The sequence below is a fragment of the Salvelinus alpinus genome, chromosome 5 (assembly GCF_045679555.1).
Source record: "Salvelinus alpinus chromosome 5, SLU_Salpinus.1, whole genome shotgun sequence".
In the NCBI taxonomy this organism is placed as follows: domain Eukaryota; kingdom Metazoa; phylum Chordata; class Actinopteri; order Salmoniformes; family Salmonidae; genus Salvelinus; species Salvelinus alpinus.
Window position 1 is genome coordinate 66361029 of NC_092090.1, and position 24572 is coordinate 66385600.

General features: G+C 44.6%; 1 protein-coding gene across 1 annotated transcript; it reads left to right on the forward strand.

Moving 5' to 3' along the window:
* The first annotated feature begins 20513 nt into the window (after window positions 1–20513).
* LOC139576551 (zinc finger protein 703-like) lies at window positions 20514–24142 on the forward strand. The gene is made up of 2 exons (XM_071402766.1): window positions 20514–20909; window positions 21790–24142. The coding sequence occupies exons 1-2, from the start codon at window positions 20658–20660 to the stop codon at window positions 23290–23292; spliced, it is 1755 nt and encodes a 584-aa protein (XP_071258867.1). The 5' UTR covers window positions 20514–20657; the 3' UTR covers window positions 23293–24142.
* The last annotated feature ends 430 nt before the right edge of the window (window positions 24143–24572 follow it).

Sequence of the window (24572 nt, forward strand, 5' to 3'; positions counted from 1 at the left end):
ATGGCAACTGCTTGGCATGGCAACTGCTTGGCAAGGCGCTACAGTGGTAGTGCGTACGACCCAGTACATCACTGAGGCTGAGTTCCCAGCCATCCAGGACCTCTATACCAGGCGATATCAGAGGAAGGCCCTAAAAAGTGTCAAAGACTCCAGTCAGCCAAGTCATAGACTGTTCTCTCTGCTAACGCACGACAAGCGGTACCAATCTGGAACCAACAGGACCCTGAACTTCTTCTACTCCCAAGCCATAAGACCGCTAAATAGTTAACCAAATATTTACCCGGACTATCTGCACTGACCATTCCTGCACAAACTTTTTTTACTCACATATATCACATATGCTGCTGCTACTGTTTATTATCTGTCCTGTTGACTAGTCACTATATTCCTAGCTATATGTACAGTTGAAGTCTGAAGTTTACATACACTAGGTTGGAGTCATTAAAACTAATTTTTCCACCAATCCACACATTTCTTGTTAACAAATTATAGTTTCGGTTCGGACATCTACTTTGTGCATGACACAAGTAATTTTTCCAACAATTGTTTACAGACAGATTATTTCACTTATAATTCACTGTATCACAATTCCAGTGTTTCAGAAGTTTACATACACTAAGTTGACTGTGCCGTTAACAGCTTGGAAAATTCCAGAAAATGATGTCATGCCTTTAGAAGCTTCTGATAGGCTAATTGACATCATTTGAGTCAATTGGAGGTGTACCTGTGGATGTATTTGAAGGCCTACCTTCAAACTCAGTGCCTCTTTGCTTGACATCATGGGAAAATCAAAAGAAATCAGCCAAGACCTCAGAAAAAAATGGTAGACCTCCACAAGTCTGGTTCATCCTTGGGAGCATTTTCCAAACGCCTGAATGTACCACGTTCATCTGTACAAACAATAGTACGCAAGTATAAACACCATGGGACCACACAGCCGTCATACCGCTCAGGAATGAGATGCGTTCTGTCTCCTAGAGATGAACATACTTTGGTGCAAAAAGTGCAAATCAACACAAGAACAACAGCAAAGGACATTGTGAAGATGCTGGAGGAAACAGGTACGAAAGTATCTATATCCACAGTAAAACGAGTCCTATATCGACATAACCTGAATGGCCACTCAGCAAGGAAGAAGCCACTGCTCCAAAACCACCATAAAAAAGCCAGACTACTGTTTGCAACTGCACATGGGGACAAAGATCATACTTAATGGAGAAATGTACTCTGGTCTGATGAAACAAAAATAAAACTGTTTGTCCATGATGACCATCGTTATGTTTGGAGGAAAAAGGGGGATGCTTGCAAGCCGAAGAACAGCAACCCATCTGTGAAGCACGGGGGTGGCAGCATCATGAAGTGGGGGTACTATGCTGCAGGAGGGACTGATACACTTCACAAAATAGTTCCAATGGACAATGACCCCAAGCATACTTCCAAAGTTGTGGCAAAATGGCTTAAGGACAACAAAGTCAAGGTATTGGAATGGCCATCACAAAGCCCTGACCTCAATCCCATAGAACATTTGTGGGCAGAACTGAGTGTGTGCGAGCAAGGAGGCCTACAAACCCGACTCAGTTACACCAGCTCCATCAGGAGGAATGGGCCAAATTGTGTGAAGCTTGTGGAAGGCTACCTGAAACGTTTGACCCAAGTTAAACAATTTAAAGGCAATGCTACCAAATACTAATTGAGTTTATGTAAACTTCTGAAAAAAATTAAAGCTGAAATAAATCATTCTCTCTACTATTATTCTGACATTTCACATTCTTAAAATAAAGTGGTGATCCTAACTGACCTAAAACAGGGAATTTTTACTGGGATTAAATGTCAGGAATTGTGAAAAACTGAATTTAAATGTATTTGGCTAAGGTGTATGTAAACTTCTGACTTCAACTGTACATACAGTACATTCAGAAAGTTTTCCGACCCCTTCCCTTTTTTCCACATTTTGTTATGGTACAGCATTTTTTTAAATGTATAAAATACATGTTTTAAATACATGTCAATCTACACACAATACCCCATAATGACCAAGCAAAACAGTTATTTTTACATTTCTGCAAATGCATAAATAAAAAAACCTGAAACAGCTTATTAACGTATGTATGCAGACCCTTTGCTATGAGACTCAAAATTGAGCCCAGGTGCATCCTGTTTCTATTGCTCATCCTTGAGATGTTTCTACAACTTGATTGGTGTCCATCTGTGGTAAATTCAATTGATTGGACATGATTTGGAAAGGCACACACCAAGCCATGAGGTCGAAGGAATTGTCCGTAGAGCTCAGAGACAGGATTGTGTCGAGGCACAGATCTGGGGAAAGGTACCAAAAAATGTCTGCAGTATTGAAGGTCCCCAAGAACACAGTGGCATCCATCATTCTTAAATGGAAGAAGTTTGGAACCCCAAAGACTCTTCCTAGAGCTAGCTGCTCGGCCAAACTGAGCAATCTGGGGAGAAGGGCCTTGGTCAGGGAGGTGACCAAGAACTCAATAGTCACGCTGACAGAGCTCCAGAGTTATTCTGTGGAGATGGGAGAACCTTCCAGAAGGATAACCATTTCCGCAGCACTCCACCAATCAGGCCTTTATGGTAGAGTGGCCAGACGGAAGCAACTCCTGAGTGAAAGGCACATGACAGCCCGCTTTGAGTTTGCCAAAAGGCACCTAAAGGACTCTCAGACCATGAGAAACAAAATTCTCTGGTCTGATGAAACCGCAGGTCTGGAGGCAACATGGCACCATCTCTACGGTGAAGCATGGTGGTGGCAGCATCACGCTGTGGGGATGTTTTTCAGCGGCAGGGACTGTGAGACTAATCACGATCGAGGGAAAGATGAACGAAGCAAAGTACAGAGATCCTTGATGAATACCTGCTCCAGAGCGCTCAGGACCTCAGACTGGGGTGACAGTTCACCTTCCAACAGGACACCGACCCTAAGCACACAGCTAAGACAACGCAGGAGTGGCTTCGGAACAAGTCTCTGAATGTCCTTGAGTGGCCTAGCCAGAGCCCGGACTTGAACCTGATCGAACATCTCTGGAGAGACCTGAAAATAGCTGTGCAGCGACTCTCCCCATCCATCCTGACAGAGAGGATCTGCAGAGAAGAATGGGAGAATCTCCACAAATACAGGTCTGCCATGCTTGTAGCGTCATGCCCAAGAAGAGCCGAGGCTGTAATCACTGCCAAAGGTGCTTCAACAAAGTACTGAGTAAAGGGTCTGAATACTTGTGCAAAAAAGTTCCACATTTTGTTACGTTACAGCCTTATTCTAAAATTCAGTAAATAAATGTTTTCACTCATCAATCTACACACAATACCCCATAATGAGAAAGCTTTGTCATTATGGTGTATTGTGTGTAGATTGATGAGGGAAAACATTTTTAAAATACATTTTAGAATAAGGCTGTAACGTAACAAAATGTGGAAAAAGTCAAGGGGTCTGAATACTTTCTGAATGCACTGTATCTACCTCAATTACCTCGCACCCCTGCACATCAACTCGGTACTGGTACCCCATGTATATAGCCATGTTATCATTACTCATTGTGTATCTATTATTACTTTTATTACTACATGTTATTACTTTCCTATTATTTCTCTATTTTCTTTCTTTCTGCATTGTTGGGAAGGGCCCGTAAGGAAGCATTTCACTGTTAGTCTACACCTGTTGTTTACGAAGCATGTGACAAACATTATTTGATTTGAGGTAGCTTCTCTCATCTCTCTCTCTCTCTCTAGCTCTCTCTCGATAACTTGGCTATTACACAGGGTATATACACAATACCGAGTTGATGTGCAGGGGTACGAGGTAATTGACGGAGAAAGAGAGAGGGAGTGAGAGAGAGAGAGATAAAGAAGGAGGGAAACAGAACATAGAGAAACAGAAAGAGAGAGACATCAAAGCCGGGCTCCCTACACTGCTTTCCATACAAGGGCGGGAACAGGGCCGACATCAGACAAGCTCTTCTGTAAACAGTCTCCTCAGATCCTGCCAGCATGAAGTTCCCCTTCACTGGGCTGCTTTGTCTATCAAAGTGCTGTTGGGGCATAGTGGGGCATAGTGGAGCATAGTGGGGCAGTGGAGCTGCACTCCTCTTCCCATATACATGGAGCTGGGGCGGGGCCCTGGCCTCCTCTCCTCCGAATCACCAAATAAAGGTGATTATCTCCACTGCTCCACCCCCTTCTCTGTCCACCTCCAACTGCCTCTCCCTCCTTTCTCTCTCTCAGAGTTCATTCTCCTTCATGTATTAAAATCTCCCCCCTTTGAAGTGAAGCTTCTTTTCCTACAATCCTTTGTCTTTTTGTTTTCCTCTTGGGAAAGGGTTTTTGTCTTTTTACTTCAATGCTGTAGCTACGTTTCATCTGTCTTTTTGCATTTACGGGGTCTTGTGAATAGTGCAACCTCAGCAGTTTTTGCAAAGCATTGAATAGCAGAGAGGAGAAGTAGACGAAACACACCCTCGACGAACAGAACTACAACTGTCACCATTCAACACGGCCTGCTGCACAACCGACAGGGTCAAGTATGTCTCAACCTTGACCTTCCAGGTTGTGTTTTGTAGAACCATTACCCCTTAGTGTTGTGGTTTCCTCTGGCCTGCCTGAGTCACTGAGAGAGGAGTAATTGCAGGTCTGGTTTCTTTCCTCCATTCTTTTCAATGAGCTTAGGGAGCTGTCTTTACAAGCACTTCCCTTTCTCATCCTCCAGTGATCAAAGCCTGTTCTCACAGATACATTTCCCCCACAGACAATACCTCTTCTCAAGGTGCTGTCAGGTTCCTTCTTTGCTTTAATTTCATCTCTTCAACTTTTTTTAATCCCTGTACCCCCTGCCTCTCCCTCCATCTCCTCCTTTGTGGAAGCTGTCAGCCATGACAGTTTGTTGCCGGGAGGGACTTGTGAGAAGAGAAGGTAGGCAGCACTTCTTACAAAGAGCCGCCGCCTGGCTGCACCTCACTCACACTGTCACTCAAACACACAAGGCCTGCCTCGCCTCGCTCGCACACTGACACACTCACACTCCTCATTGGCTTCCATGCATTGGCAACCGCAACAACACACCTGAGAGAAAACAGAAACTCAACAGACACCTTGACCTTGCGTCTGTTGTGTCATGTAAGCGGTAGGTTTCACCGCACTGAGAGGGGAGAGGTGAGCTGAGCGGGGAGTGCAGAGAGGGGAGTGCAGTGCAGGCAGTTGCATTGTCTGGGCCTCTCAGATCACAGGCGTGGAGGAGACTCAGAGTGACAGAGCCGTGATGGAACGCGGCAGAGCCGCGCTGACAGGACTGAAGTGACAGACAGGCTCTGACACATGATGACATCTCCCTGTCGCCTCGGGTTGATAGACAGACAGCCAGGGTATCTATCACCGAAACCTGAGGATATCTCCCTTGCAGAAGCCTGCAGCCACAGCCACAACATGCCAGCCCTGCCTCCCCACCTCGTACACCCTAATCCTCAAAGTTTAGAGACCAGAGTGACAGAGAAAAACAGAGGAGAGAAGTATCATTGAATTTGGTGAAAAGAGAAAGTGAGAAAGATTGGGCGAGATGGAGAATGTGTACGGCCCTGAGGGGAAATATTGGGTTTGTGAAACATTAATTACACCTCTATACCCCTCCCTATTTTCCTCCCTGCCTCTATCTCTTTTAGAGTGTTTCACTGTGCAAAGGAAGCCCAGAGCTTGGGAGCTATGCTGTCTGTTCTTGTAACAGAGAGCCCACAGACAGGTAGGAAAAAAGTTGTACACTAATGTTACATAAAAACCAGCAGGTTCTCTGGAAGTCTGGAACTCTTACTGTCCCTTGGACATACGCTGCATCCACCACACGCCTCCCCTACATCCCACAACAGTTGCTACTTCTCTAAAATACCATCCATTGACAGTCAACAGGTGAGAACCCTGGGCCCCAGCTCACTCCTAGGGGGTATTTGTCTAACCCCGGTGTCAACTCCCTGAATAGGCAGTAGCCAGCTGGGTGTTATAAAATCATCTCAAGAGCTCAATAACCCAGTGCGCTGAAAGTGGCACCTTAAGAAATGTGTGTAATGACTTTGATGAGCCACGGTGGCTCAAGTCACACCTCTCTTTAAACTCCCTGAGACTACTATTCAGCAGTCAGGAATTAGGATATTAGCTTGTCAACGGGGTGGCAACTTTAGCACAATGGGGCATTTGGACGGAGAGAATATTTTGGTCAGGTTAAAGAGAATCAAGTGAGTCAATTATGCTGTAGTTGCCTTGGTACTGACTGAATAGTTCAGACTGCCAAAAAGTCGTATGTGTCTGAAATAATGTGGTTTCTCTCCATTCAAATGATCTTGATTCAACGACAGCTCTATGTTATAACGGTTTATAATGTTCAGTTTTCATTCAGTTCGATCTTCATTAAACACATGATGGCCAGATGAACTTAGAGACAAGCCTCAACACAAAACAATGTATTGTCTCTGAGGATGGAGAAGCTGAAAAAGAAATAGAACACTATTCTATCGTGCCCTTGGTTTGGCCTCTGGAGTTGGAGTGTTTGAGAACAGTCGAGCTGCAATATCCCTTCAGTGCTGGATAACATAGGTGATGTTTGTGTAGGGAGACCACCTGCGTTTACAGACATTTATCTTGTCGCCTTTAAAGTTATCATCTGCGATCTGAAGCATGAACAGAGTGAGTTACTATAGACAGACTACACCTTTCCTAGTCTCTCTCTCTCTCTCTCTCTCTCTCTCTCTCTCTCTCTCTCTCTCTCTCTCTCTCTCTCTCTCTCTCTCTCTCTCTCTCTCTCTCTCTCTCTCTCTCTCTCGCTCTCTCTCTCTCTCTCTCTCTCTCTCTCTCTCTCTCTCTCTCTCTCTCTCTCTCTCTCTCTCTCTCTCTCTCTCGGCACACAACAAATTACATTTGAGTGACAGCTCCAATCATTCCACAGAATTTGCTCGGCAAGTTCAGATGTAAGTGACACACAATGCATGGGAAGAGGGTGTCAGGAGAGGAAGACAAGAAATTAAACAGAAAACAAAATCCTCCCTGTATGACACCCCCCTTCTCCCCCCCCCCATCCCCCCTCCCTTCCATCATCTTCCTTTCTGTCATTCCATCTCTACAAAATCCATTTGACAGCAAATCACTGGGCCTGGCAAATGGCAGATAATCCTTCACAGTTTAATCACTAACCCCCTTTTTTTATTTTGTCTTCCTGCACATATGCCTGCCTTGTTTGCTGATACAATCTGCCAGCCAGTGCAAGCCAACCCTGGTGGATCACATATCAAAAAGCAGAGGATCCCCACCACCGCGCCGTAAAGGGATGTCACCATAACATGTAGCACTCCACTGTGTTATGGTGGCTCAGTGTGCTTCAGCTCTGCAGGAAAATATTGATTCTATTTTCACCATTTTATGGTTTTCATGGCAAAATGAAGAGCAGTGATTTAAAAGAATGACATGGAAATCGATGAGAAAGTCCCCAACCTATCATGTTCTTAAGTAGGCCTGGCCCACACATTGTGAAATGACAGTTCTGCTAGCTGTTCTAGATTTACCGTCTTTTACCTGTAATAAGGAGAGGAAGAGAAATTGAGCGCTAACACCTCACACCTTCCCTTAACATTGTTTACAGTGTTTTCTCTTTTCTCTATTTCTGCAACTTGATCTGATGAAGAGTTAAATCGTTCTCTTGTTTTATTTAGTGCTCAATAAAGGCTCAGTCAGCCGCCAGGAGAAGTCATCCCAACACCTGCACACCATGTCTCCAACTCAAATGGCACGCTATTCCCTATTTAGTTCACTACTTTTGACCAGGGTCCATAGGGCTCTGGTCAAAAGTAATCCACTATCTAGGGCGTAGGGTGCCGTTTGGGACTCAGTCCTGTAATGCCTCCATTTCAAACAGGCGGTAAATCTCTCTTTACAAAACCAGTCGTTTCAGCCTGCCAGGCTGATGAGATACATTTCCACCACAGCACCCTCCCCGGCTCCTTTTCAATGTGTCAAGATGTTGTCCTAGGAGACAGGGATGAGAGAGAGAGAGAGAGAGAGAGAGAGAGAGAGAGAGAGAGAGAGAGAGAGAGAGAGAGAGAGAGAGAGAGAGAGAGAGAGAGAGAGAGAGAGAGAGAGAGAGAGAGAGAGAGAGAGAGAGAGAGAGAGAGAGAGAGAGAGAGAGAGAGAGAGAGAGAGAGAGAGAGAGAGAGAGAGAGAGAGAGAGAGAGAGAGAGAGAGAGAGAGAGAGAGAGAGAGAGAGATCCATAAAGTGGATATGTGGGAAAGGGATAGAAATGAAAGCTGTAAAATAAAAGAGAGATCAGAAGTTTAGCAGAGGAATAAGAGAACAATGAGTATATGTGGTACTGTGTTGGGGTGATTGAGAGCAGGGTCAAATGTGGAGGTGTAAAGTACAAACAGAGAAAAGAGGGATGAGACAGCTAGAAAGAGGGAGGAAAGGATGAGGCCTGAACTTTTCCCTCATGAGCCTGAAGAAAGAAGCGGGGGATAGATTGGAAGGAGTCCAGACACTCCCTCACCCTCTCTCTGTGTTAGTATGAGTGAGTGAGTGAGTGAGTGAGTGAGTGAGTGAGTGAGTGAGTGAGTGAGTGAGTGAGTGAGTGAGTGAGTGAGTGAGTGAGTGAGTGAGTGAGTGAGTGAGTGAGTGAGAGAGTGAGTGAGAAAGACTTGGATTTGCAAGGAAATGTGATTTATGTCTTGGAACTTTGATTTCCTAAAAGGCTTTAGGATTTACACATCAATAATTCTTCTTGGCCTCAGCTGAAATAAATGATGTGCAGGTGGCAAGAGTCCAGCATAGGTTTTAATAGACTGGGCTGCAAAAGAGAGTGTGTAAGAGAGACAGGGAGAGAAAGGAGTGCGAGAGAGAGAGAGAGAGAGAGAGAGAGAGAGAGAGAGAGAGAGAGAGAGAGAGAGAGAGAGAGAGAGAGAGAGAGAGAGAGAGAGAGAGAGAGAGAGAGAGAGAGAGAGAGAGAGAGAGAGAGAGAGAGAGAGAGAGAGAGAGAGAGAGAGAGAGAGAGAGAGAGAGAGAGAGAGAGAGAGAGAGAGAGAGAGAGAGAGAGAGAGAGGACAAAGAGAACATGAAGCCTCCTCAGCTCATCTTAGTTTGACAAAAGGTAGAGATATTCATAAAGGCCTCAAATTGAATCCAGGGAGCCTTGACTTACAATAGATAATGAAAAAAACACCAAGGACACTGACCAAACTCCATAAGCAGAGAGTAATGGTCTGTGCTCCCTGTGTTTCCCATCATGTCTAGTGTACTCGACAGTAATGAAATCCCCCTAGCCGCTGACATCTCCGGGCTCACAGAGAGAGACGCACATGTTACTTACGCCTGGTTTATAGCAGGACTGGCTTAGGTCACACAGTGTAAGCACAAATAGTTATAGCATACTTCATAAGGTCAGAGCTCTCGTAAAAGTAACAAAGTACACACCACGGAAAACAGGAGAGAGAGAGGGAGAGAAGGAGAGAAGAACAGAGTTTCTCAGAGCAAGATGGAGAAGATGACTGGTCTGGACAAGGCATAATGTTGACGCACCCATAAAGACAAGCAGAGATAGTTCATCTCTCCATATGCACGCACAAACACACACACACACACACACGTTACCTTTTCATTTTATTATATGGGTTCTTTTTCACCTTCACCATAGGGACAGGCTGTCAGCACAGGAATTCTCCCCAACTGCTCTCCTAAAGTGGATGACATTGGCCAGGCCATGGATTTGGTTTTAATAACAGTTAGCACAAACACTGTAAATTTACAGCTGTGAACGACTCTGTGAAAAGAGGCCGTAAATTTGCGAGAGCCATAAGTCCTCCCTCCCTCCCTCCCTCTCCCTACCACTACCTCCACTGTGACAGCTGTTTGTACTCAGTATCGGGTCCAACACAGTACTTTGAAATAGCAATCAATGCCTTTATACTGCAGGGAGGGCTCGTAAAAGTGTCATTGGGAGGAATAAGCGAAGCCATATTTCACAATTTTTAACGTTGAGTTATTACTGCAGAAATCTGTACCCATTAAAGGTGATATGATGTATTTTCTGCCTTGTTCTGAAACTCATTCATCAAGTCAGACCAGAAAGAAAACTGCACTTACGTCTTCACTTCAACCCCTCTCTCTTCCTCTCTGCTCCCTGTTGTTGCCTGTCGTGTGTAATTTACGATGCACCGGGAGTGTAACCTTCTGGCAGGCCATGCAGAAGCCGCTTGCTCTTTCTCCTGGCAACTAAATAACCTTTAATAAGGCCCAAACTTAGTTATTGGGGTGCTGCACACATGCACTGGGCCAGGGAAAGGAAGGACGAAACAGATCGACTGGATGAAAATGTAGAGATCAAAAGGAAAAAGCACACTAAAAAAGAAAATGATCCCAATATGGGAAAGCAGTACAACAGCGAAACAGACAGTAGATGAGAGGAGGGGAACTTATAAAGCAACATAATCCTCCCAGTAATCAATAGAAGTATTGATTGCTATAGAAAAGCTGTTGGTGTTATGTTATGTGAGGGCCTCCCATGAAGGCTGTGGTTGTTGTTGGAGTCTCCTCTCTCTCTCTCTCTCTCTCTCTCTCTTTCTTTCCCTCTGTCCCTCCCTTTCTCTCTCTCTGTGCCTCCTCCCCCTCTCTCGCTACCCCTCTCGCTACCCCTCTCGCTGTCTGTCTGCAGAGCAAGGATTAATGACTGGGCTGCAGCGGTAGCCGGGGTCAGCAGGGGAAATATTTCATAAGTGTCAGCTTGGCCCACAGCGCTTAACACAAAGTTCCAAATGAGAATGCACGCTCCGATGACAAACGGCAGTAGGCATGTGACTTTCTGGGGCACACATGACCGTAGAGGGGGGTTACGGTGATGTATGGGACTGCTTCACTTTCATGTATTCATCTCCAGTCTGTGAATTACACCCGGGGTCTGGCAGAGTGCTTTGTCACTACCACAAGGACCCAGGCTACAAGACTAATCGTATGTCCCTCCACTACGTTTGGAATGCAGCTTTTTATAGTTTTGTTTTTCAACCAAATGGTTTCCTTAAAGTGAGAAATGAATTATAGTGACTAGTGGTGGATTTAAATGTCATAGTGAATCATCAATGACTGTCAATCTGGATCTGTTCCTAGACTCATACACATGGACAGCAGAAGGGAATAGGGTCTATGTACTCTCAATATATTTGTCAAGCAAATGATATGTTTTCAGCACGCTCATCTGAGAAGACATATAATTTATCTGTCATCTTTTGAAGGTGACAGGCTATGCAGCCTTTATAAAATAGGACTATTACAACTGTGCACTGTAGCTACACTGAGTGATGCATGTCTATAACATAGCCTACCGTTTATCGGTTTCCCATGTGGGACTCAGAAATTGCAAAAATAATAATTCTAGAATATCAAGATGGTGAACATAAGATGAAAATGTTCAATAGCAACTATTTTCTACCTTTGTCTTTTGATAAAGTCAAATATTTGTGAATTATCCAAAATAATAAAGTATGGAAAAATGTATTTTCCATTTTCTGACTCCATCCCGGGATTTCGTTGTGGCATCATGACCCAGGGTTGGCAAGCAACACGCTGGGAGATTAATGGGGTGGGCGGACCAGTGCAATAACCGTTTGTTTGATGTGACAGGACTGATAGGCGTTGATTTACTTACACATTGATAGGCTTTTAATTGAGCGGCTCCATCCTTCGTCACATCAAAGGCAGGGCGACGGACAAGGTTCCCCCTCTCACTCCGGGTCTTGATGACTGACAGGTAGCCTACCACTGTGATGCCAAACTTTTCCCTTCTCCTCCCACCACCACCTAGATTTGGGAGATGCAGGAATCGCCGCAAAGACAAACTAAAAACGCGGGACTGCAATGATGCTGTAGGCAAGTCTGGATTGTTGGCCTATATGCCCACAGGATTCTCACACTGTCTTGTGGGGATTTTAAATGTAAGTTATTGACAGGCTATGACCATATTATTGTAACTATTTTCTAGACTTTGTAATGATCTATTACCTGACTGTCACTCACACATCTCTTACTGAATATTCTCTCTCACATGCAGATGAGCATGGGAAGTGTATTGTTACAAAAACATAAGTCCTTAACATAAACATCTAGATGACCATGCCAATAAAAGTCTTTCTGATTACAACTTTTCTTCTTACAAAACCATGGCTACATTATTTACACCACTATTTGCAGTCGGAGAACATTTGTACTTTATTTTTCTAAAAGACGCAATCGTCATTTTTATCTGGGTTAGGCTGTTGATTCATGAATGTAGGGTCTATTGGGAATAGAGAACATCTGTATTTTATCACTGTTAGAAGCCAACAAATGTGCAGATGTATTTCATATGTGGAAGCTGATGTTCTTTTGTAATCGGGTCTGATAAATAACCATTTATAATATAATGTTTTGTTTGTTTGGCAATGAAGTGGAAGGATACATGGAGAAATCAAATGCTCCTTTGCTTGCGTGTGCATGCGTGTGAGTGTGTTTGTTATGTTTGTGTCCTTGGTGTTACAGAAAGGAGTAGGGTGATGAAGATATTGTGAGCCTGTGACTGTGAGTGTGACTGTGAGTGTGAGGAGAGGAAGCAGCAGTGAGTTCAACAAGCGTGAGGAATGTGCAGGAGATTTCATTTGCACAGAGGCTGTCTCAAATAGCACCCTATTCCCTACATAGTTCACTACTTATGATCAGGGCCCATAGGTCAAAAGTAGTGGACTATATAGGAAATAGGGTGCTTTGGGATGCAAACCCCAAGCGTTCACTGCCCTGGAACCTGTCATGGGTCCTGTGAATGCCTCGATTGTACTGCTATAAAATGCCCTCTCTGGACCAATGGAAAAACACCTTTTGATGTCAGCTGAAATTTCACACAACAATGTAGGACAATCTGATTTGAGTCAGATGTGGTCGGGCATTGAGTCAGTCTGTCTTTCCTTCCTGGGCATTCCCCCACCCACACCCACTACTCCTGATAACTTCTCCATGTGGAGAACAATAGCTGCTTTTGTTTCGTATCTAGCGGGGGAAAATGTGAGATTGCACGCGTGTGGGTGTCTGTCATGCTTATGTGCATCTGTGTCTGTGCTTTTGTACAGGTGTATGTTAAAAGTGGAACTGGGGATCATACGAGGATCCCTTTTCCTAGGAAATAAAAGTGGCAATCCACCATTAACGCTGCGAGGAAAGTCCATATCTGCATACCAAATGGCACCCTATTCCCTTTATAGTGCACTACTTTTGAACAGAGCCCTACTATCAGCCCCGGTCAAAAGTAGTGCACCATACAGGGAATCGTGCCATTTGGGACAGAACCCATTATCCTGGTGTGATGATCAGGCAGAGCAGACAGATAGATGACAGGTAGGCAGGCAGGGTAGATAAGAGGAGAGCTGTGTTGGAGAGACAGACTGAGCTGACAACAGAGACAATCTAAACCCCTAAACTGGAGAGATAAGTATATCAGCCACAGCGGTAGTACTGACACACAGATACATTACAATGTAACAGAAATATGTAAATATCCCACTTCTTAGATCTTATCGAATGTGTGTGCATGTGTGTGTGAGAGAGAGAGAGAGAGAGAGAGAGAGAGAGAGAGAGAGAGAGAGAGAGAGAGAGAGAGAGAGAGAGAGAGAGAGAGAGAGAGAGAGAGAGAGAGAGAGAGAGAGAGAGAGAGAGAGAGAGAGAGAGAGAGAGAGAGAGAGAGAGAGGACAAAGAGAACATGAAGCCTCCTCAGCTCTACTTTGACAAAAGGTAGAGATATTCATAAAGGCCTCAAATTGAATCCAGGGAGCCTTGACTTACAATAGATAATGAAAAAACATCCTTATTTTAAAGAGAGAACCCTGTATGTAGATACTTTTTTTGTGAATGTTTAAAACCAGAACCAAGGGAAATCCATATTTTAAACTATTTGTCCGGGATGGAATGTTAGCTACTATGGTTTTCCTCTTTTAAGTGTTTGAAGCCTAAATGGCATGTCTGCTACACCCCATGAAACAGCCTTTGGTTGTATTATTTTTGGAGAACCCACAGACAGGGCTAGATCAGCAGAGCCCCAGCCTCAGGCCTGTATTCCCATTCCACACACCCCATAAATCAGTCACAGATAAGTAAATAGGAGTTATTTACATTCATTTCTTCTCCTCTGCCCCTCAGACCCTTTATCCTTCTCCTCTCTGTGCCTGCAGCATACAGTAGATGCGTACCAAATGGCTCCCTATTCCCCATTAATTGCACTGCTTTGACCATGGCCCATGGGGATATGCTCAAGAGTAGTGCACCATATTGGGAATAGGGTGCCATTTGAGATGCAGGCAGTATTACACCACACTCAATCAGTCAGTAGTTTCTCTCCATTTACGCTACATTGATACAATCAGAAGGCTATAGACAAGGTCTGAAAACAACCTGAAAGCCCCTTGAAATATGAACTTGGAACTCAACCAACTCACAAGTGAACATCCTCACGTGTGCCTCAAACTTTATTTTACTCTTACAAGAAGTAATTCTACAATTGACAGGATGAGCAATCCATCCACTGTAGTTTAAAATATTCAGCTGATCTATATATACTGTATATATATATATATATATATATACAGTTGAAATCAGAAGTTTACATACACCTAGGTTGGAGTCATTAAAACTCGTTTTTCAACCACTCCACACATTTCTTGTTAACAAACTATAGTTTTGGCAAGTCGGTTAGGACATCTACTTTGTGCATGACAGGTACTTTAAAATTCCAGAAAATTATGTCATGGCTTTAGAAGCTTCTGATAGGCTAATTGACATCATTTGAGTCAATTGGAGGTGTACCTGTGGATGTATTTCAAGGCCTACTTTCAAACTCAGTGCCTCTTTGCTTGACATCATGGGAAAATCAAAAGAAATCAGCCAAGACCTCAGAAAATAAATTGTAGACCTCCACAAGTCTGGTTCATCCTTGGAAGCAATTTCCAAACGCCTGAAGGTGCCACCTTCATCTGTACAAACAATAGTACGCAAGTATAAACACCATGGGACCACGCAGCGTCATACCGCTCAGGAAGGAGACGTGTTCTGTCTCCTAGAGGTGAACATACTTTGGTGCGAAAAGTGCAAATCAATCCCAGAACAACAGCAATGGACCTTGTGAAGATGCTGGAGGAAACAGGTACGAAAGTATCTATATCCACAGTAAAACGAGTTCTATATCGACATAACCTAAAAGGCCGCTCAGCAAGGAAGAAGCCACTGCTCCAAAACACATGGGGACAAAGATCATACTTTTTGGAGAAATGTCCTCTGGTCTGATGAAACAAAAATAGAACAGTTTGGCCATAATGACCATTGTATGTTTGGAGGAAAAAGGGGGAGGCTTGCAAGCCGAAGAACACCATCCCAACCGTGAAGCACGGTGGTGGCAGCATCATGTTGTGGGGGTGCTTTGCTGCAGGAGGGACTGGTGCACTTCACAAAATAGATGGCATCATGAGGTAGGATAATTATGTGGATATATTGAAGCAATCTCAAGACTTCAATCAGGAAGTTAAAGCTTGGTCGCAAATGGGTCTTCCAAATGGACAATGACCCCAAGCATACTTCCAAAGTTGTGGGAAAAAAAGTCAAGGTATTGGAGTGGCCATCACAAAGCCCTGACCTCAATCCTATAGATTTTTTGGGGCAGAACTGAAAAAGCGTGTGCGAGCAAGGAGGCCTACAAACCTGATTCAGTTACACCAGCTCTGTCGGGAGGAATGGGCCAAAATTCACCCAACTTATTGTGGGAAGCTTGTGGACGGCTACCCGAAACGTTTGACCCAAGTTAACAATTTAAAGGAAATGCTACCAGATACTAATTGAGTGTATGTAAACTTCTGACCCAATGGGAATGTGATGAAAGAAATAAAAGCTGAAATAAATCATTCTCTCTACTATTATTCTGACATTTCACATTCTTAAAATAAAGTGGTGATCCTAACTGACCTAAGAGAGGGAATTTTTACTAGGATTAAATGTCAGGAATTGTGAGAAACTGAGTTTAAATGTATTTGGCTAAGGTGTATGTAAACTTCCGACTTCAACTCTACCATTACACTCTACACTCAACTGAGTCAAACACCAGCCTTTCACCACTTAAATGAATAAGGCCTGCCATGAAGCTAGGCATCCATTACAGGCCTCAGTGGGTCTATAAATCACAGGATTACAGACAGAGGGGCATGTCTGTGGGGTCCTCTACTCTCAGTTACCTAGCCATGTAGCCCCAGCTCCATATAGCCACAGGACAGGGCGTTTTGTTAGGCTGCTGTTCTAGTAAAGACCTCTTGCTTTGATATGGCCATGCAAAGGCAAATGCCTCCAGGGCCAAAGGAATTTCTACTCCTGAGCACCCTCTTGACGGAAAACCTGCCCCTTAAATATCAACAACAGGAAGTGGCCATCAGTCACCAACACGCCACAACAGCTGTTACAAGCCCCACTTCAATGCAAGACATGAAAGGAACTACTCCCTGTTGTTTCAGCCCTCCCCTTGTTTCTTTCTCTCGCTCTTTGTGTCTTTTCCCTCTCTTGCCCTCCTCCAGGGCTCCTTTCTACCCCCTCCTTCTTTAACCCGCCCCACCCACACTTATCCTCTCTCTCAACCCACCGACCCCCTTGCAAATGGAGAAATTAGTTATGTCAGTGAATGACTTGAGTTTTAAGCATGGCACGTTTCCTTGTGACATTTTTCAAAGCTTTAGATCAGAAGTAGACACTGAGTAAAACATCTATTTGAAGCTCATTCAATTATTGCCTGCCTCACAGCCTAGCCTACTCTTGAATTGGCTTGTGAACAGAATAACCAACCCGCCGCGTATGCATCATCTGTTTATACATCTTACATCCCACGGTGGAGACAGAATAAAACAAACACACAGACAGACAGACAGACAGACACATTCAAAAGGAAGATCACATCACACTTAACCCTGAGTACATCTGCATACACATGTTCTTGGATCTCGGCAGGTTATTTGAGTGTTAGCTGCAGTGTGTAGGTGAGAAGTGATGGGTAAAGGCTAACGATGACAAGTCAGACAGTGATCCTGTTGAGTGAGGCAGAAGAAGTGACTTCATCTATCCACCCCCAGCCAGCCAGCCATTCAGCCAGCCAGCTTCCCACTCCCTTTCCTCTTAACTGCAGATAAATGGCATTAGTCATTATAGTCAAGGACTCCACTGCTGACAACACTTGATAAGCACTGTCACAGACTTTCTACGTCCTATTATTTTTTTTAAAAGCAGCACAGGAAAATCCCTTATTTATTGTTCTCTTGAGTCATTGAGTCTGTCAGCTAGCCTAGTGTTCTCAGTTTAACAAGGTTGAATGAACAGCATGGTGTTGTTAAGAAACAAACAGGCATGTACAGTGCATTTGGAAAGTATTCAGACCCCTTGATTATTTCCACATTTTGTTACGTTACAGCCTTATTCTAAAATGTATTAAATCGTCCGTCCCCCCATCAATCTACACACAATCCCTCATAATGACAACGCAAAAGCAGCGTTTTAGACATTTTTGCAAATGTATAAAAAAAAGAATAATACTGAAAATAGCATTTACATAAGTATTAAAATCCTTTACTCAGTATACTTAGTTGAAGCACCTTTAGCAGCGATTACAGCAAGTCTTCTTGGGTATGATACTACAAGCTTGGCACACCTGTATTTGGGGAGTTTCTCCCATTCTTCTCTGCAGATCCTCTCAAGCTCTGTCAGGTTGGATGGGGAGCGTTGCTGCACAGCCATTTTCAGGTCTCCAGAGATGTTTGATCGGGTTCAAGTCCGGGCTCTGGCTGGGCCACTCAAGGACATTCAGAGACTTGTCCCGAAGCCACTCCTGCATTTTCTTGGCTGTGTGCTTAGGGTCGTTGTCCTGTTGGAAGGTGAACCTTTGCCCCAGTCTGAGGTCTTGAGCGCTCTGGAGCAGGTTTAAATCAAGGATCTCTCTGTCCTTTGCCCAGTTAATCTTTCCCTCAATTCTGACTAGTCTTCCAGTCCCTGCCGCTGAAAAACATCCCCACAGCATGAAGCTGTCACCGCCATGCTTCACCGTAGGGATGGTGCCAGGTTTCCTCCAGACGTGATGCTTGGCATTCAGGCCAAAGAGTTGGTTTCTTGGTTTCATCAGACCAGAGAATCTTGTTTCTCATGGTCTGAGAGTCTTTAGGTTCCATTTGGCAAACTCCAAGCGGGCTGTCATGTGCCTTTTACTGAGGAGTGACTTCCGTCTGGCCACACTACCATAAAGGCCTGATTTGGTGGAGTGCTGCGGAGATGGTTGTCCTTCTGGAAGGTTCTCCCATCTCCACAGAGGAACTCTGGAGCTCTGTCAGAGTGACCATCGCGTTCTTGATCACCTCCCTGACCAAGGCCCTTCTCCCCCGATTGCTCAGTTTGGCCAGGCGGCCAGCTTTAGGAAGAGTCTTGGTGGTTCCAAACCTCTCCCATTTAAGAATTATGGAGGCCGTTGTGTTCTTGGGGACCTTTAATGCTGCAGAAATGTTTTGGTACCCTTCCCCAGATCTGTGCCTCGACACAATCCTGTCTCAGAGCTTTATGGACAATTCCTTCGACCTCATGGCTTGGTTTTTGCTCTGACATGCACTGTCAACTGTGGGACCTTAAATAGACAGATATGTGCCTTTCCAAATCATGTCCAATCAATTGAATTTACCACAGGTGGACTCCAATCAAGTTGTAGAAACATCTCAAGGATGGAAACAGGATACACCTGAGCTCAATTTCGAGTCTCTTAACAAAGGGTCTGAAAACTTATGTAAATAAGTCATTTCTGTTTTTTTAACTTTTAATAAATGTGCAAAAATTTATATAAACCTGATGTCGCTTTGACATTATTGGGTTTGTGTGTAGATTGATGAGGATTCTATTTCATTTTAGAATACGGCTGAAACGTAACAGAATGTGAAAAAAGGAAAGGGTCTGAATCAATTCCGTATGCACAGTAGATGCAGCTGTTCTTTAGAGAGATACTGTAGAACACGTGCATTTGCTACAGATGGGTTGCCTTGTTACTCATCTCAACTGGCCTGAGAAGCAAAATGTTTCCATTTTTATTACTGAATAAGGGGATGAAAAATCCATATGTGTAATAACTTGATATGTTGATTGTTGTAACATAACATGATGCATAGTTCTTTGTTGGATAAAATCTGTTGAATAGTGACTCATTTTGTTGCTGTGTTGTCAGACAGTTGCAGTTGTGTTGACATGACAGGCATCTCTAGACACAAGCGTGTCATTCTAATGTATAACCTGAATGGAGACAATGACGTGTATTATACGGCCGATAGAACAAGAGGTGATGTGGCATCATGTAGTTACTTGGGAGAGAAATGAGAACTATCATGCCAGACACAATTTATGACCATTGGAGGAGCAGAGTACCCTGAGCATCAAAGTTTATTTATTTCAGCCCGAGCTTAATAGCATCTGTCAGGACTAATTTTCCAATAATACAGCCAATTCATTGCGCAATTAGATTAGTTAAATGACCTAATTGGCGATTCAGCTAGCAGCAATGCAATGAAGCCATTAACATTCCAGAATTGTACCCAGACATGAACATAGGGCTGTTATTTCGAATGCACTTAATTTATTTACAATGGGAATGGATAGGCTATATAAAAAAAATGACCTCTTCAGGAAACCAGCAGCTTGTTGTTTGGCTATGCGCTATCTATGATAGAGATACTTTTTATGTCAATAAAAAACGACTTCATGTCAGTTATCATAAAAAATATGTCTATACGTCTTGGGCTCCCGAGTTGAGCAGCGGTCTAAGGAACTGCATCTCAGTGCAAGAGGTGTCACTACAGTCCCTGGTTCGAATCCGGGCTGTATCACATCCGGCCGTGATTGGGAGTCCCATAGGGCAGCACACACTTGGCCCAGCGTCATCCGGGTTTGGCTGGGGTAGGCTGTCATTGTAAATAAGAATTTGAATTTGTTCTTAACTGGCTTGCCTAGTTAAATAAAGGTTAAATATAATTACAACAAAAAAGAACATAGGCCTACTTTACAACATTGCTACAGAGAGTGTAAGGGTGTGGGCATAGGCAGGCCACGCCTCTACATGGAGAGAGTCTTCCCCCTTATTGAATGCGGGAACTCGCTATTGGGCGGCGGCTTCTTGCTTTGAAATTCCTCGTCCTTAGATCTTTAGTATGTGAAATGAGCATGGTACTAGCTGTTGTGTGAACGGAGAGAGACAGTGGGACATCGACGGAGCAGCCTGACCATATCCTCTACGGCGATATTCGATTTAGTCCTTATTTTTATTCTGTTCTTGTGGTAGCTGACTACTGATGATCTTTCTGCTCCATTCTAAGGAAAGTATTTTGAAGGGACAGAAGAGCGGATCGAGGAATGATGACATTTGAGATAAATCTCCCTCTTTAAAGACACTAATTTCATCTGATTCAGGGAACCCATGCTAGCGTTGGTATATTTGGACTAAACAAACCGGGTACTTATCATTGATTATTGATTTGCGCATAATACGGTGTGTACATAAATGTATTTCGACTTGCACCTACACGTTCGCTGCCCTCGCCTGAACTCTGCGCCGCCTCGATCCAGATGAACGATTCTCCCCACGGATCTGAAGCGCATTTACGCAGTCCGTCCCCCGAGCGCACCGGTAACAACAGCGGTAATTCACCCCAGAGAGGAGCGAAAAGACCGCTGGTTTCCGTACCTTCTCCCTCAGATCCAACACGCCAGGCTAAAAGGCTGCCCATTCGGATTCTAAAGATGTTGAGCGCACACAGCAGCCACTTGCTACACCCGGAATATCTCCAACCCCTGACGTCCGCGCCAGTGAGCATTGAGGTAAGCGAAGCATATCTTCTAAAACTGTCTAATTGTTCAATCATCATCTACCGTGTTAATGTTTGGAAATATTTACATATATTTACAAATATCCCATGTAGTTTACGAGATTAATCATGAATTACGCATCAAATTGTCGCTAACGCGTCAACAGTTTACATTACAATGCTGTTTATATTTATTTTCCCTTTTAAGTTTTGTTCTTAGATAATACAAACATGAGCCTATTAGGGAGTCGACTTTTTTAGATTACATAAATAAGCCAGTGTCTTGATACTCTCAGATATTGTGCGTAATTGTCTGTAAAAGAAGGAAACAGAAATAGTTCAATCGTTTCCTTAGTTTTCTCCAAATAGAACAGATGCTGTTTACCCCGTGCCAACATTGCAGTCATAAATCTTTCTTTCTATTGGGGATTTTCATACTGAATACACAGGGACATACAACTCTCGAGCAGAATTATGTTTCCTTCCCTCTGCGGATATATGACTCATGGGCTAATTTATGACCAACATTTATAACACATTTTACTGCACCTCGTTGTGATGACATTTATTGGAAATCACATCCATGTATTTTGGAAATCACATCCATGTATTTTATGTGGCCTATTAAATGATAGTGGCTGAAATAGATTTCTAGTGGAAATACTACACTCAGCACAAATACTACAGAATAGTAACCAAATAGTTACAGAATAGTAACCAAATAGTTACAGAATAGTAACCAAATAGTTACAGAATAGTAACCAAATAATTACAGAATAACCCCAATACTTACCAAATTACCATCCAATGTAAGTCTAGTATAGAGTGTGAATATAGAGTGTTTTTAACATGGCGGTGCTCTCATCCTGTCTCTGTGTGTGTCGCCCCCTCAGCTGGATGCTAAGAAGAGTCCCCTGGCCCTTCTGGCTCAGACCTGCTCTCAGATCGGCAAACCAGACCCCCCGTCCTCGTCCAAACTGGGCTCCCTCTCCTCCGGCAGCCTCAGTGACAAGGACCCATCCGGACGCTCCTCCAGCTCCGGCCACAAGTCTGGAGACCAGCATCAGTCTCTGGAGGATAAGTCTAGCTTCAAGCCTTACAACAAGGCCGGAGGGGAATGCCGCAAGGATGGGCTGTTGACCAAGGGTTCTACAGACAAAGCTGGCTTCAGAGTGCCCAGTGGTGGATCCGGGAGCGGCGGCTCTTGCCCTTCCTTCCCCCCACACTCCACCTCTCCTAGCTCCAGCTCCCCTCCCCTGCACTCCCAAGGCCAGTCCCACAGACAGACCCAGTCCCCGTCCACACAGCAGCAGACATCACACTCTCAGGCCCTGCACATGGACAAAAAGCCTGTGAGCTCAGACCAGGCCAGCTCAGACAGCAACAGCAGCACAGGGAAGAAAGACTCTGATCACAGCAAGGAGAGGCTGGATGGGGCCCAGCTAGCTAACTCCAGTCACATGCGGGCTAGCGCCAACTCCAGCAATGCCAGCTCCGCTAGCAGCCCGCGGCCGGATAGCAAGGCTGACCCACAGTCCTCTCAGCCTGGGCTAGGCTCCGGACACATCGCCCCTGTCTCCCCCTTCAAACCAGGACACTCCGTCTTCCCCATGCCCCCCGCCTCCATGGGCTACCATGGCTCCATAGTGGGCGCCTATGCAGGCTACCCCTCTCAGTTCCTGGATCATACCAAGTCTAGTCTAGGGATGGGAATCCCAGGGAAGCACCCTGGCTCCAGCCCCCTCACCGGGGCCTCACCTCCGTCCCTCATGCAGGGTCTATGCAGGGACCCATACTGTCTGACCTATCCCAACCACCCCCATCTAGGGGGCAGCAACTGCAATACGTGTGTCCACGACCCCTCCTCCCTAAAATCAGGTTTCCAAATCATGTATCCGTCTCACCATCTCCACTCCCTCCACCCCAGCTCTCTATCCTCCACCACCCCCACCCTGTCCCACCCGCTCTACACCTACGGCTACATGCTGCAGAACGAGCCCCAGCCACACGCCTGTAACTGGGTGTCAGTAGGAGGGCCGTGTGACAAGCGTTTCTCCACGTCAGAGGAGCTGCTGGCCCACCTGCGTACTCACACAGCTCTCTCTGGTGGGCTGGACAGTAAGCTCCTCTCTGCCTACCCCTCCTCTGTCTCCTCAGCCGCCTCCTGCCACCTCCACCTTCCTCAGCCCGGCAGCCCTGGCACCATGCCCAGCTCCTTCTCCCTGCGGGGGTCACCTGGCTTAGGCCTGGCCCGCTACCACCCCTACACTAAGGCCCACCTGCCCGGAGCCCCAGGCCTGTCCATGCATTCTCTACAGGCCTCCTCGCCCTACTACTCCCCCTATGCCCTCTACAGCCAGAGACTGGGCTCAGCCTCTGCCCTGGGCTACCAGTGATGTTTGAGGACACAGAGACAACAGAACAGGCACCTCAGACATGCACAGTGGATGGATGAACCAGGCCCCGTCTGGACAGGAGGGGTCTTTGCCAGTCACTACAACAAGGGGGCCTCACCCTGCCTGCCTGGAATACCACCTGTTGCCACAGGATTCTGAATGGCATTGCAATGGCAAGAGACCCAGTGGTGATGGCTGGCCAGCAGTACAGGCCCAGAGACATTGGTGTGTGGGCCAGACACCTGCCTGGGAACAGAAAGGAGCTTGAATTTGATTGGATGAGATGGTGGAATTTAGATTGTTTTTTGATTTTAGATTCTGATTTTTTCCCGCTCCCTCCTAGGAATGAAAACGTGTATTTATTTTTCACCTGAGCGCTTGGCATTCAAAATGGGGGAAGTTTACTATCCAAATGAATTGTTCATAAATATTCTAATAGAAAAAATGATTTGAATCATAGCATTATGTCTATCATACACTCTTTAAATAAAGTTTTGCACCATGGCAAAGATGGACTGATGTTTTTTTTTCTGGAGGAATAAGCCTACTTTTTAACATTTCTTCTGTGTCTTTCCATTTCCGCTGTTTTTTTCCGTCTGCTATTCACACTCTGAGGGAGTATCGCATGTCCTGACGGTGAAAGTCTTCTTGATAAATTGCCATTTATTTTGTATTTGTAAGCAGAGATGTCATATTTTTTCAAGTGTTATTGTTTGAGCCCGTTGGGGTTGCTGACTGTCATTGAACGAGGACGAGATTAAATCAAACAAAATAAAACCACAACGATGGCAGTGCTATCCATCTGACAGGGAAATGTCTTATTTTGTTTAATAAATGATACTTGATTGCATTTGAAGTTGTTTTGTCTTAATTAAATGTTTATATATTGCCCTAACGTAAAACTAGTTTTCATCATCGGTATAAGAGGGTCATTTATCTGTTAAATGTAATTACATTTAGCTGTTGCACTGCAGTTATCTCTATGGACCAGTATAGTAATGATTTAGTGATATACTACAGCTATATGGCTATGTGTTATATTTAAGCAATAAGGCCCGAGGTGGTGTGGTATATGGCCAATATACCACGTCTAAAGGCTGTTCTTAAGCGCCCTTAGCCGTGGTATATTGGCCATATATCACAAACAAGTATTTCTGCGTCATGTGTAACCTTTATATAACTAGGCAAGTCAGTTAAGAACAAATTCTTATTTACAATGAAGGCCGACACCGGCCGAACCCGGATGACACTGGGCCAATTGTGCGCTGCCCTATGGGACT

Coding starts and splice junctions, on each gene's coding strand:
- LOC139576551 (XM_071402766.1), top strand. CDS start 20,658: ATGAACGATTCTCCCCACGGATCTGAAGCGCATTTACGCAGTCCGTCC. Junction 20,910..21,789: donor CCGCGCCAGTGAGCATTGAG/GTAAGCGAAGCA, acceptor TCGCCCCCTCAG/CTGGATGCTAAGAAGAGTCC.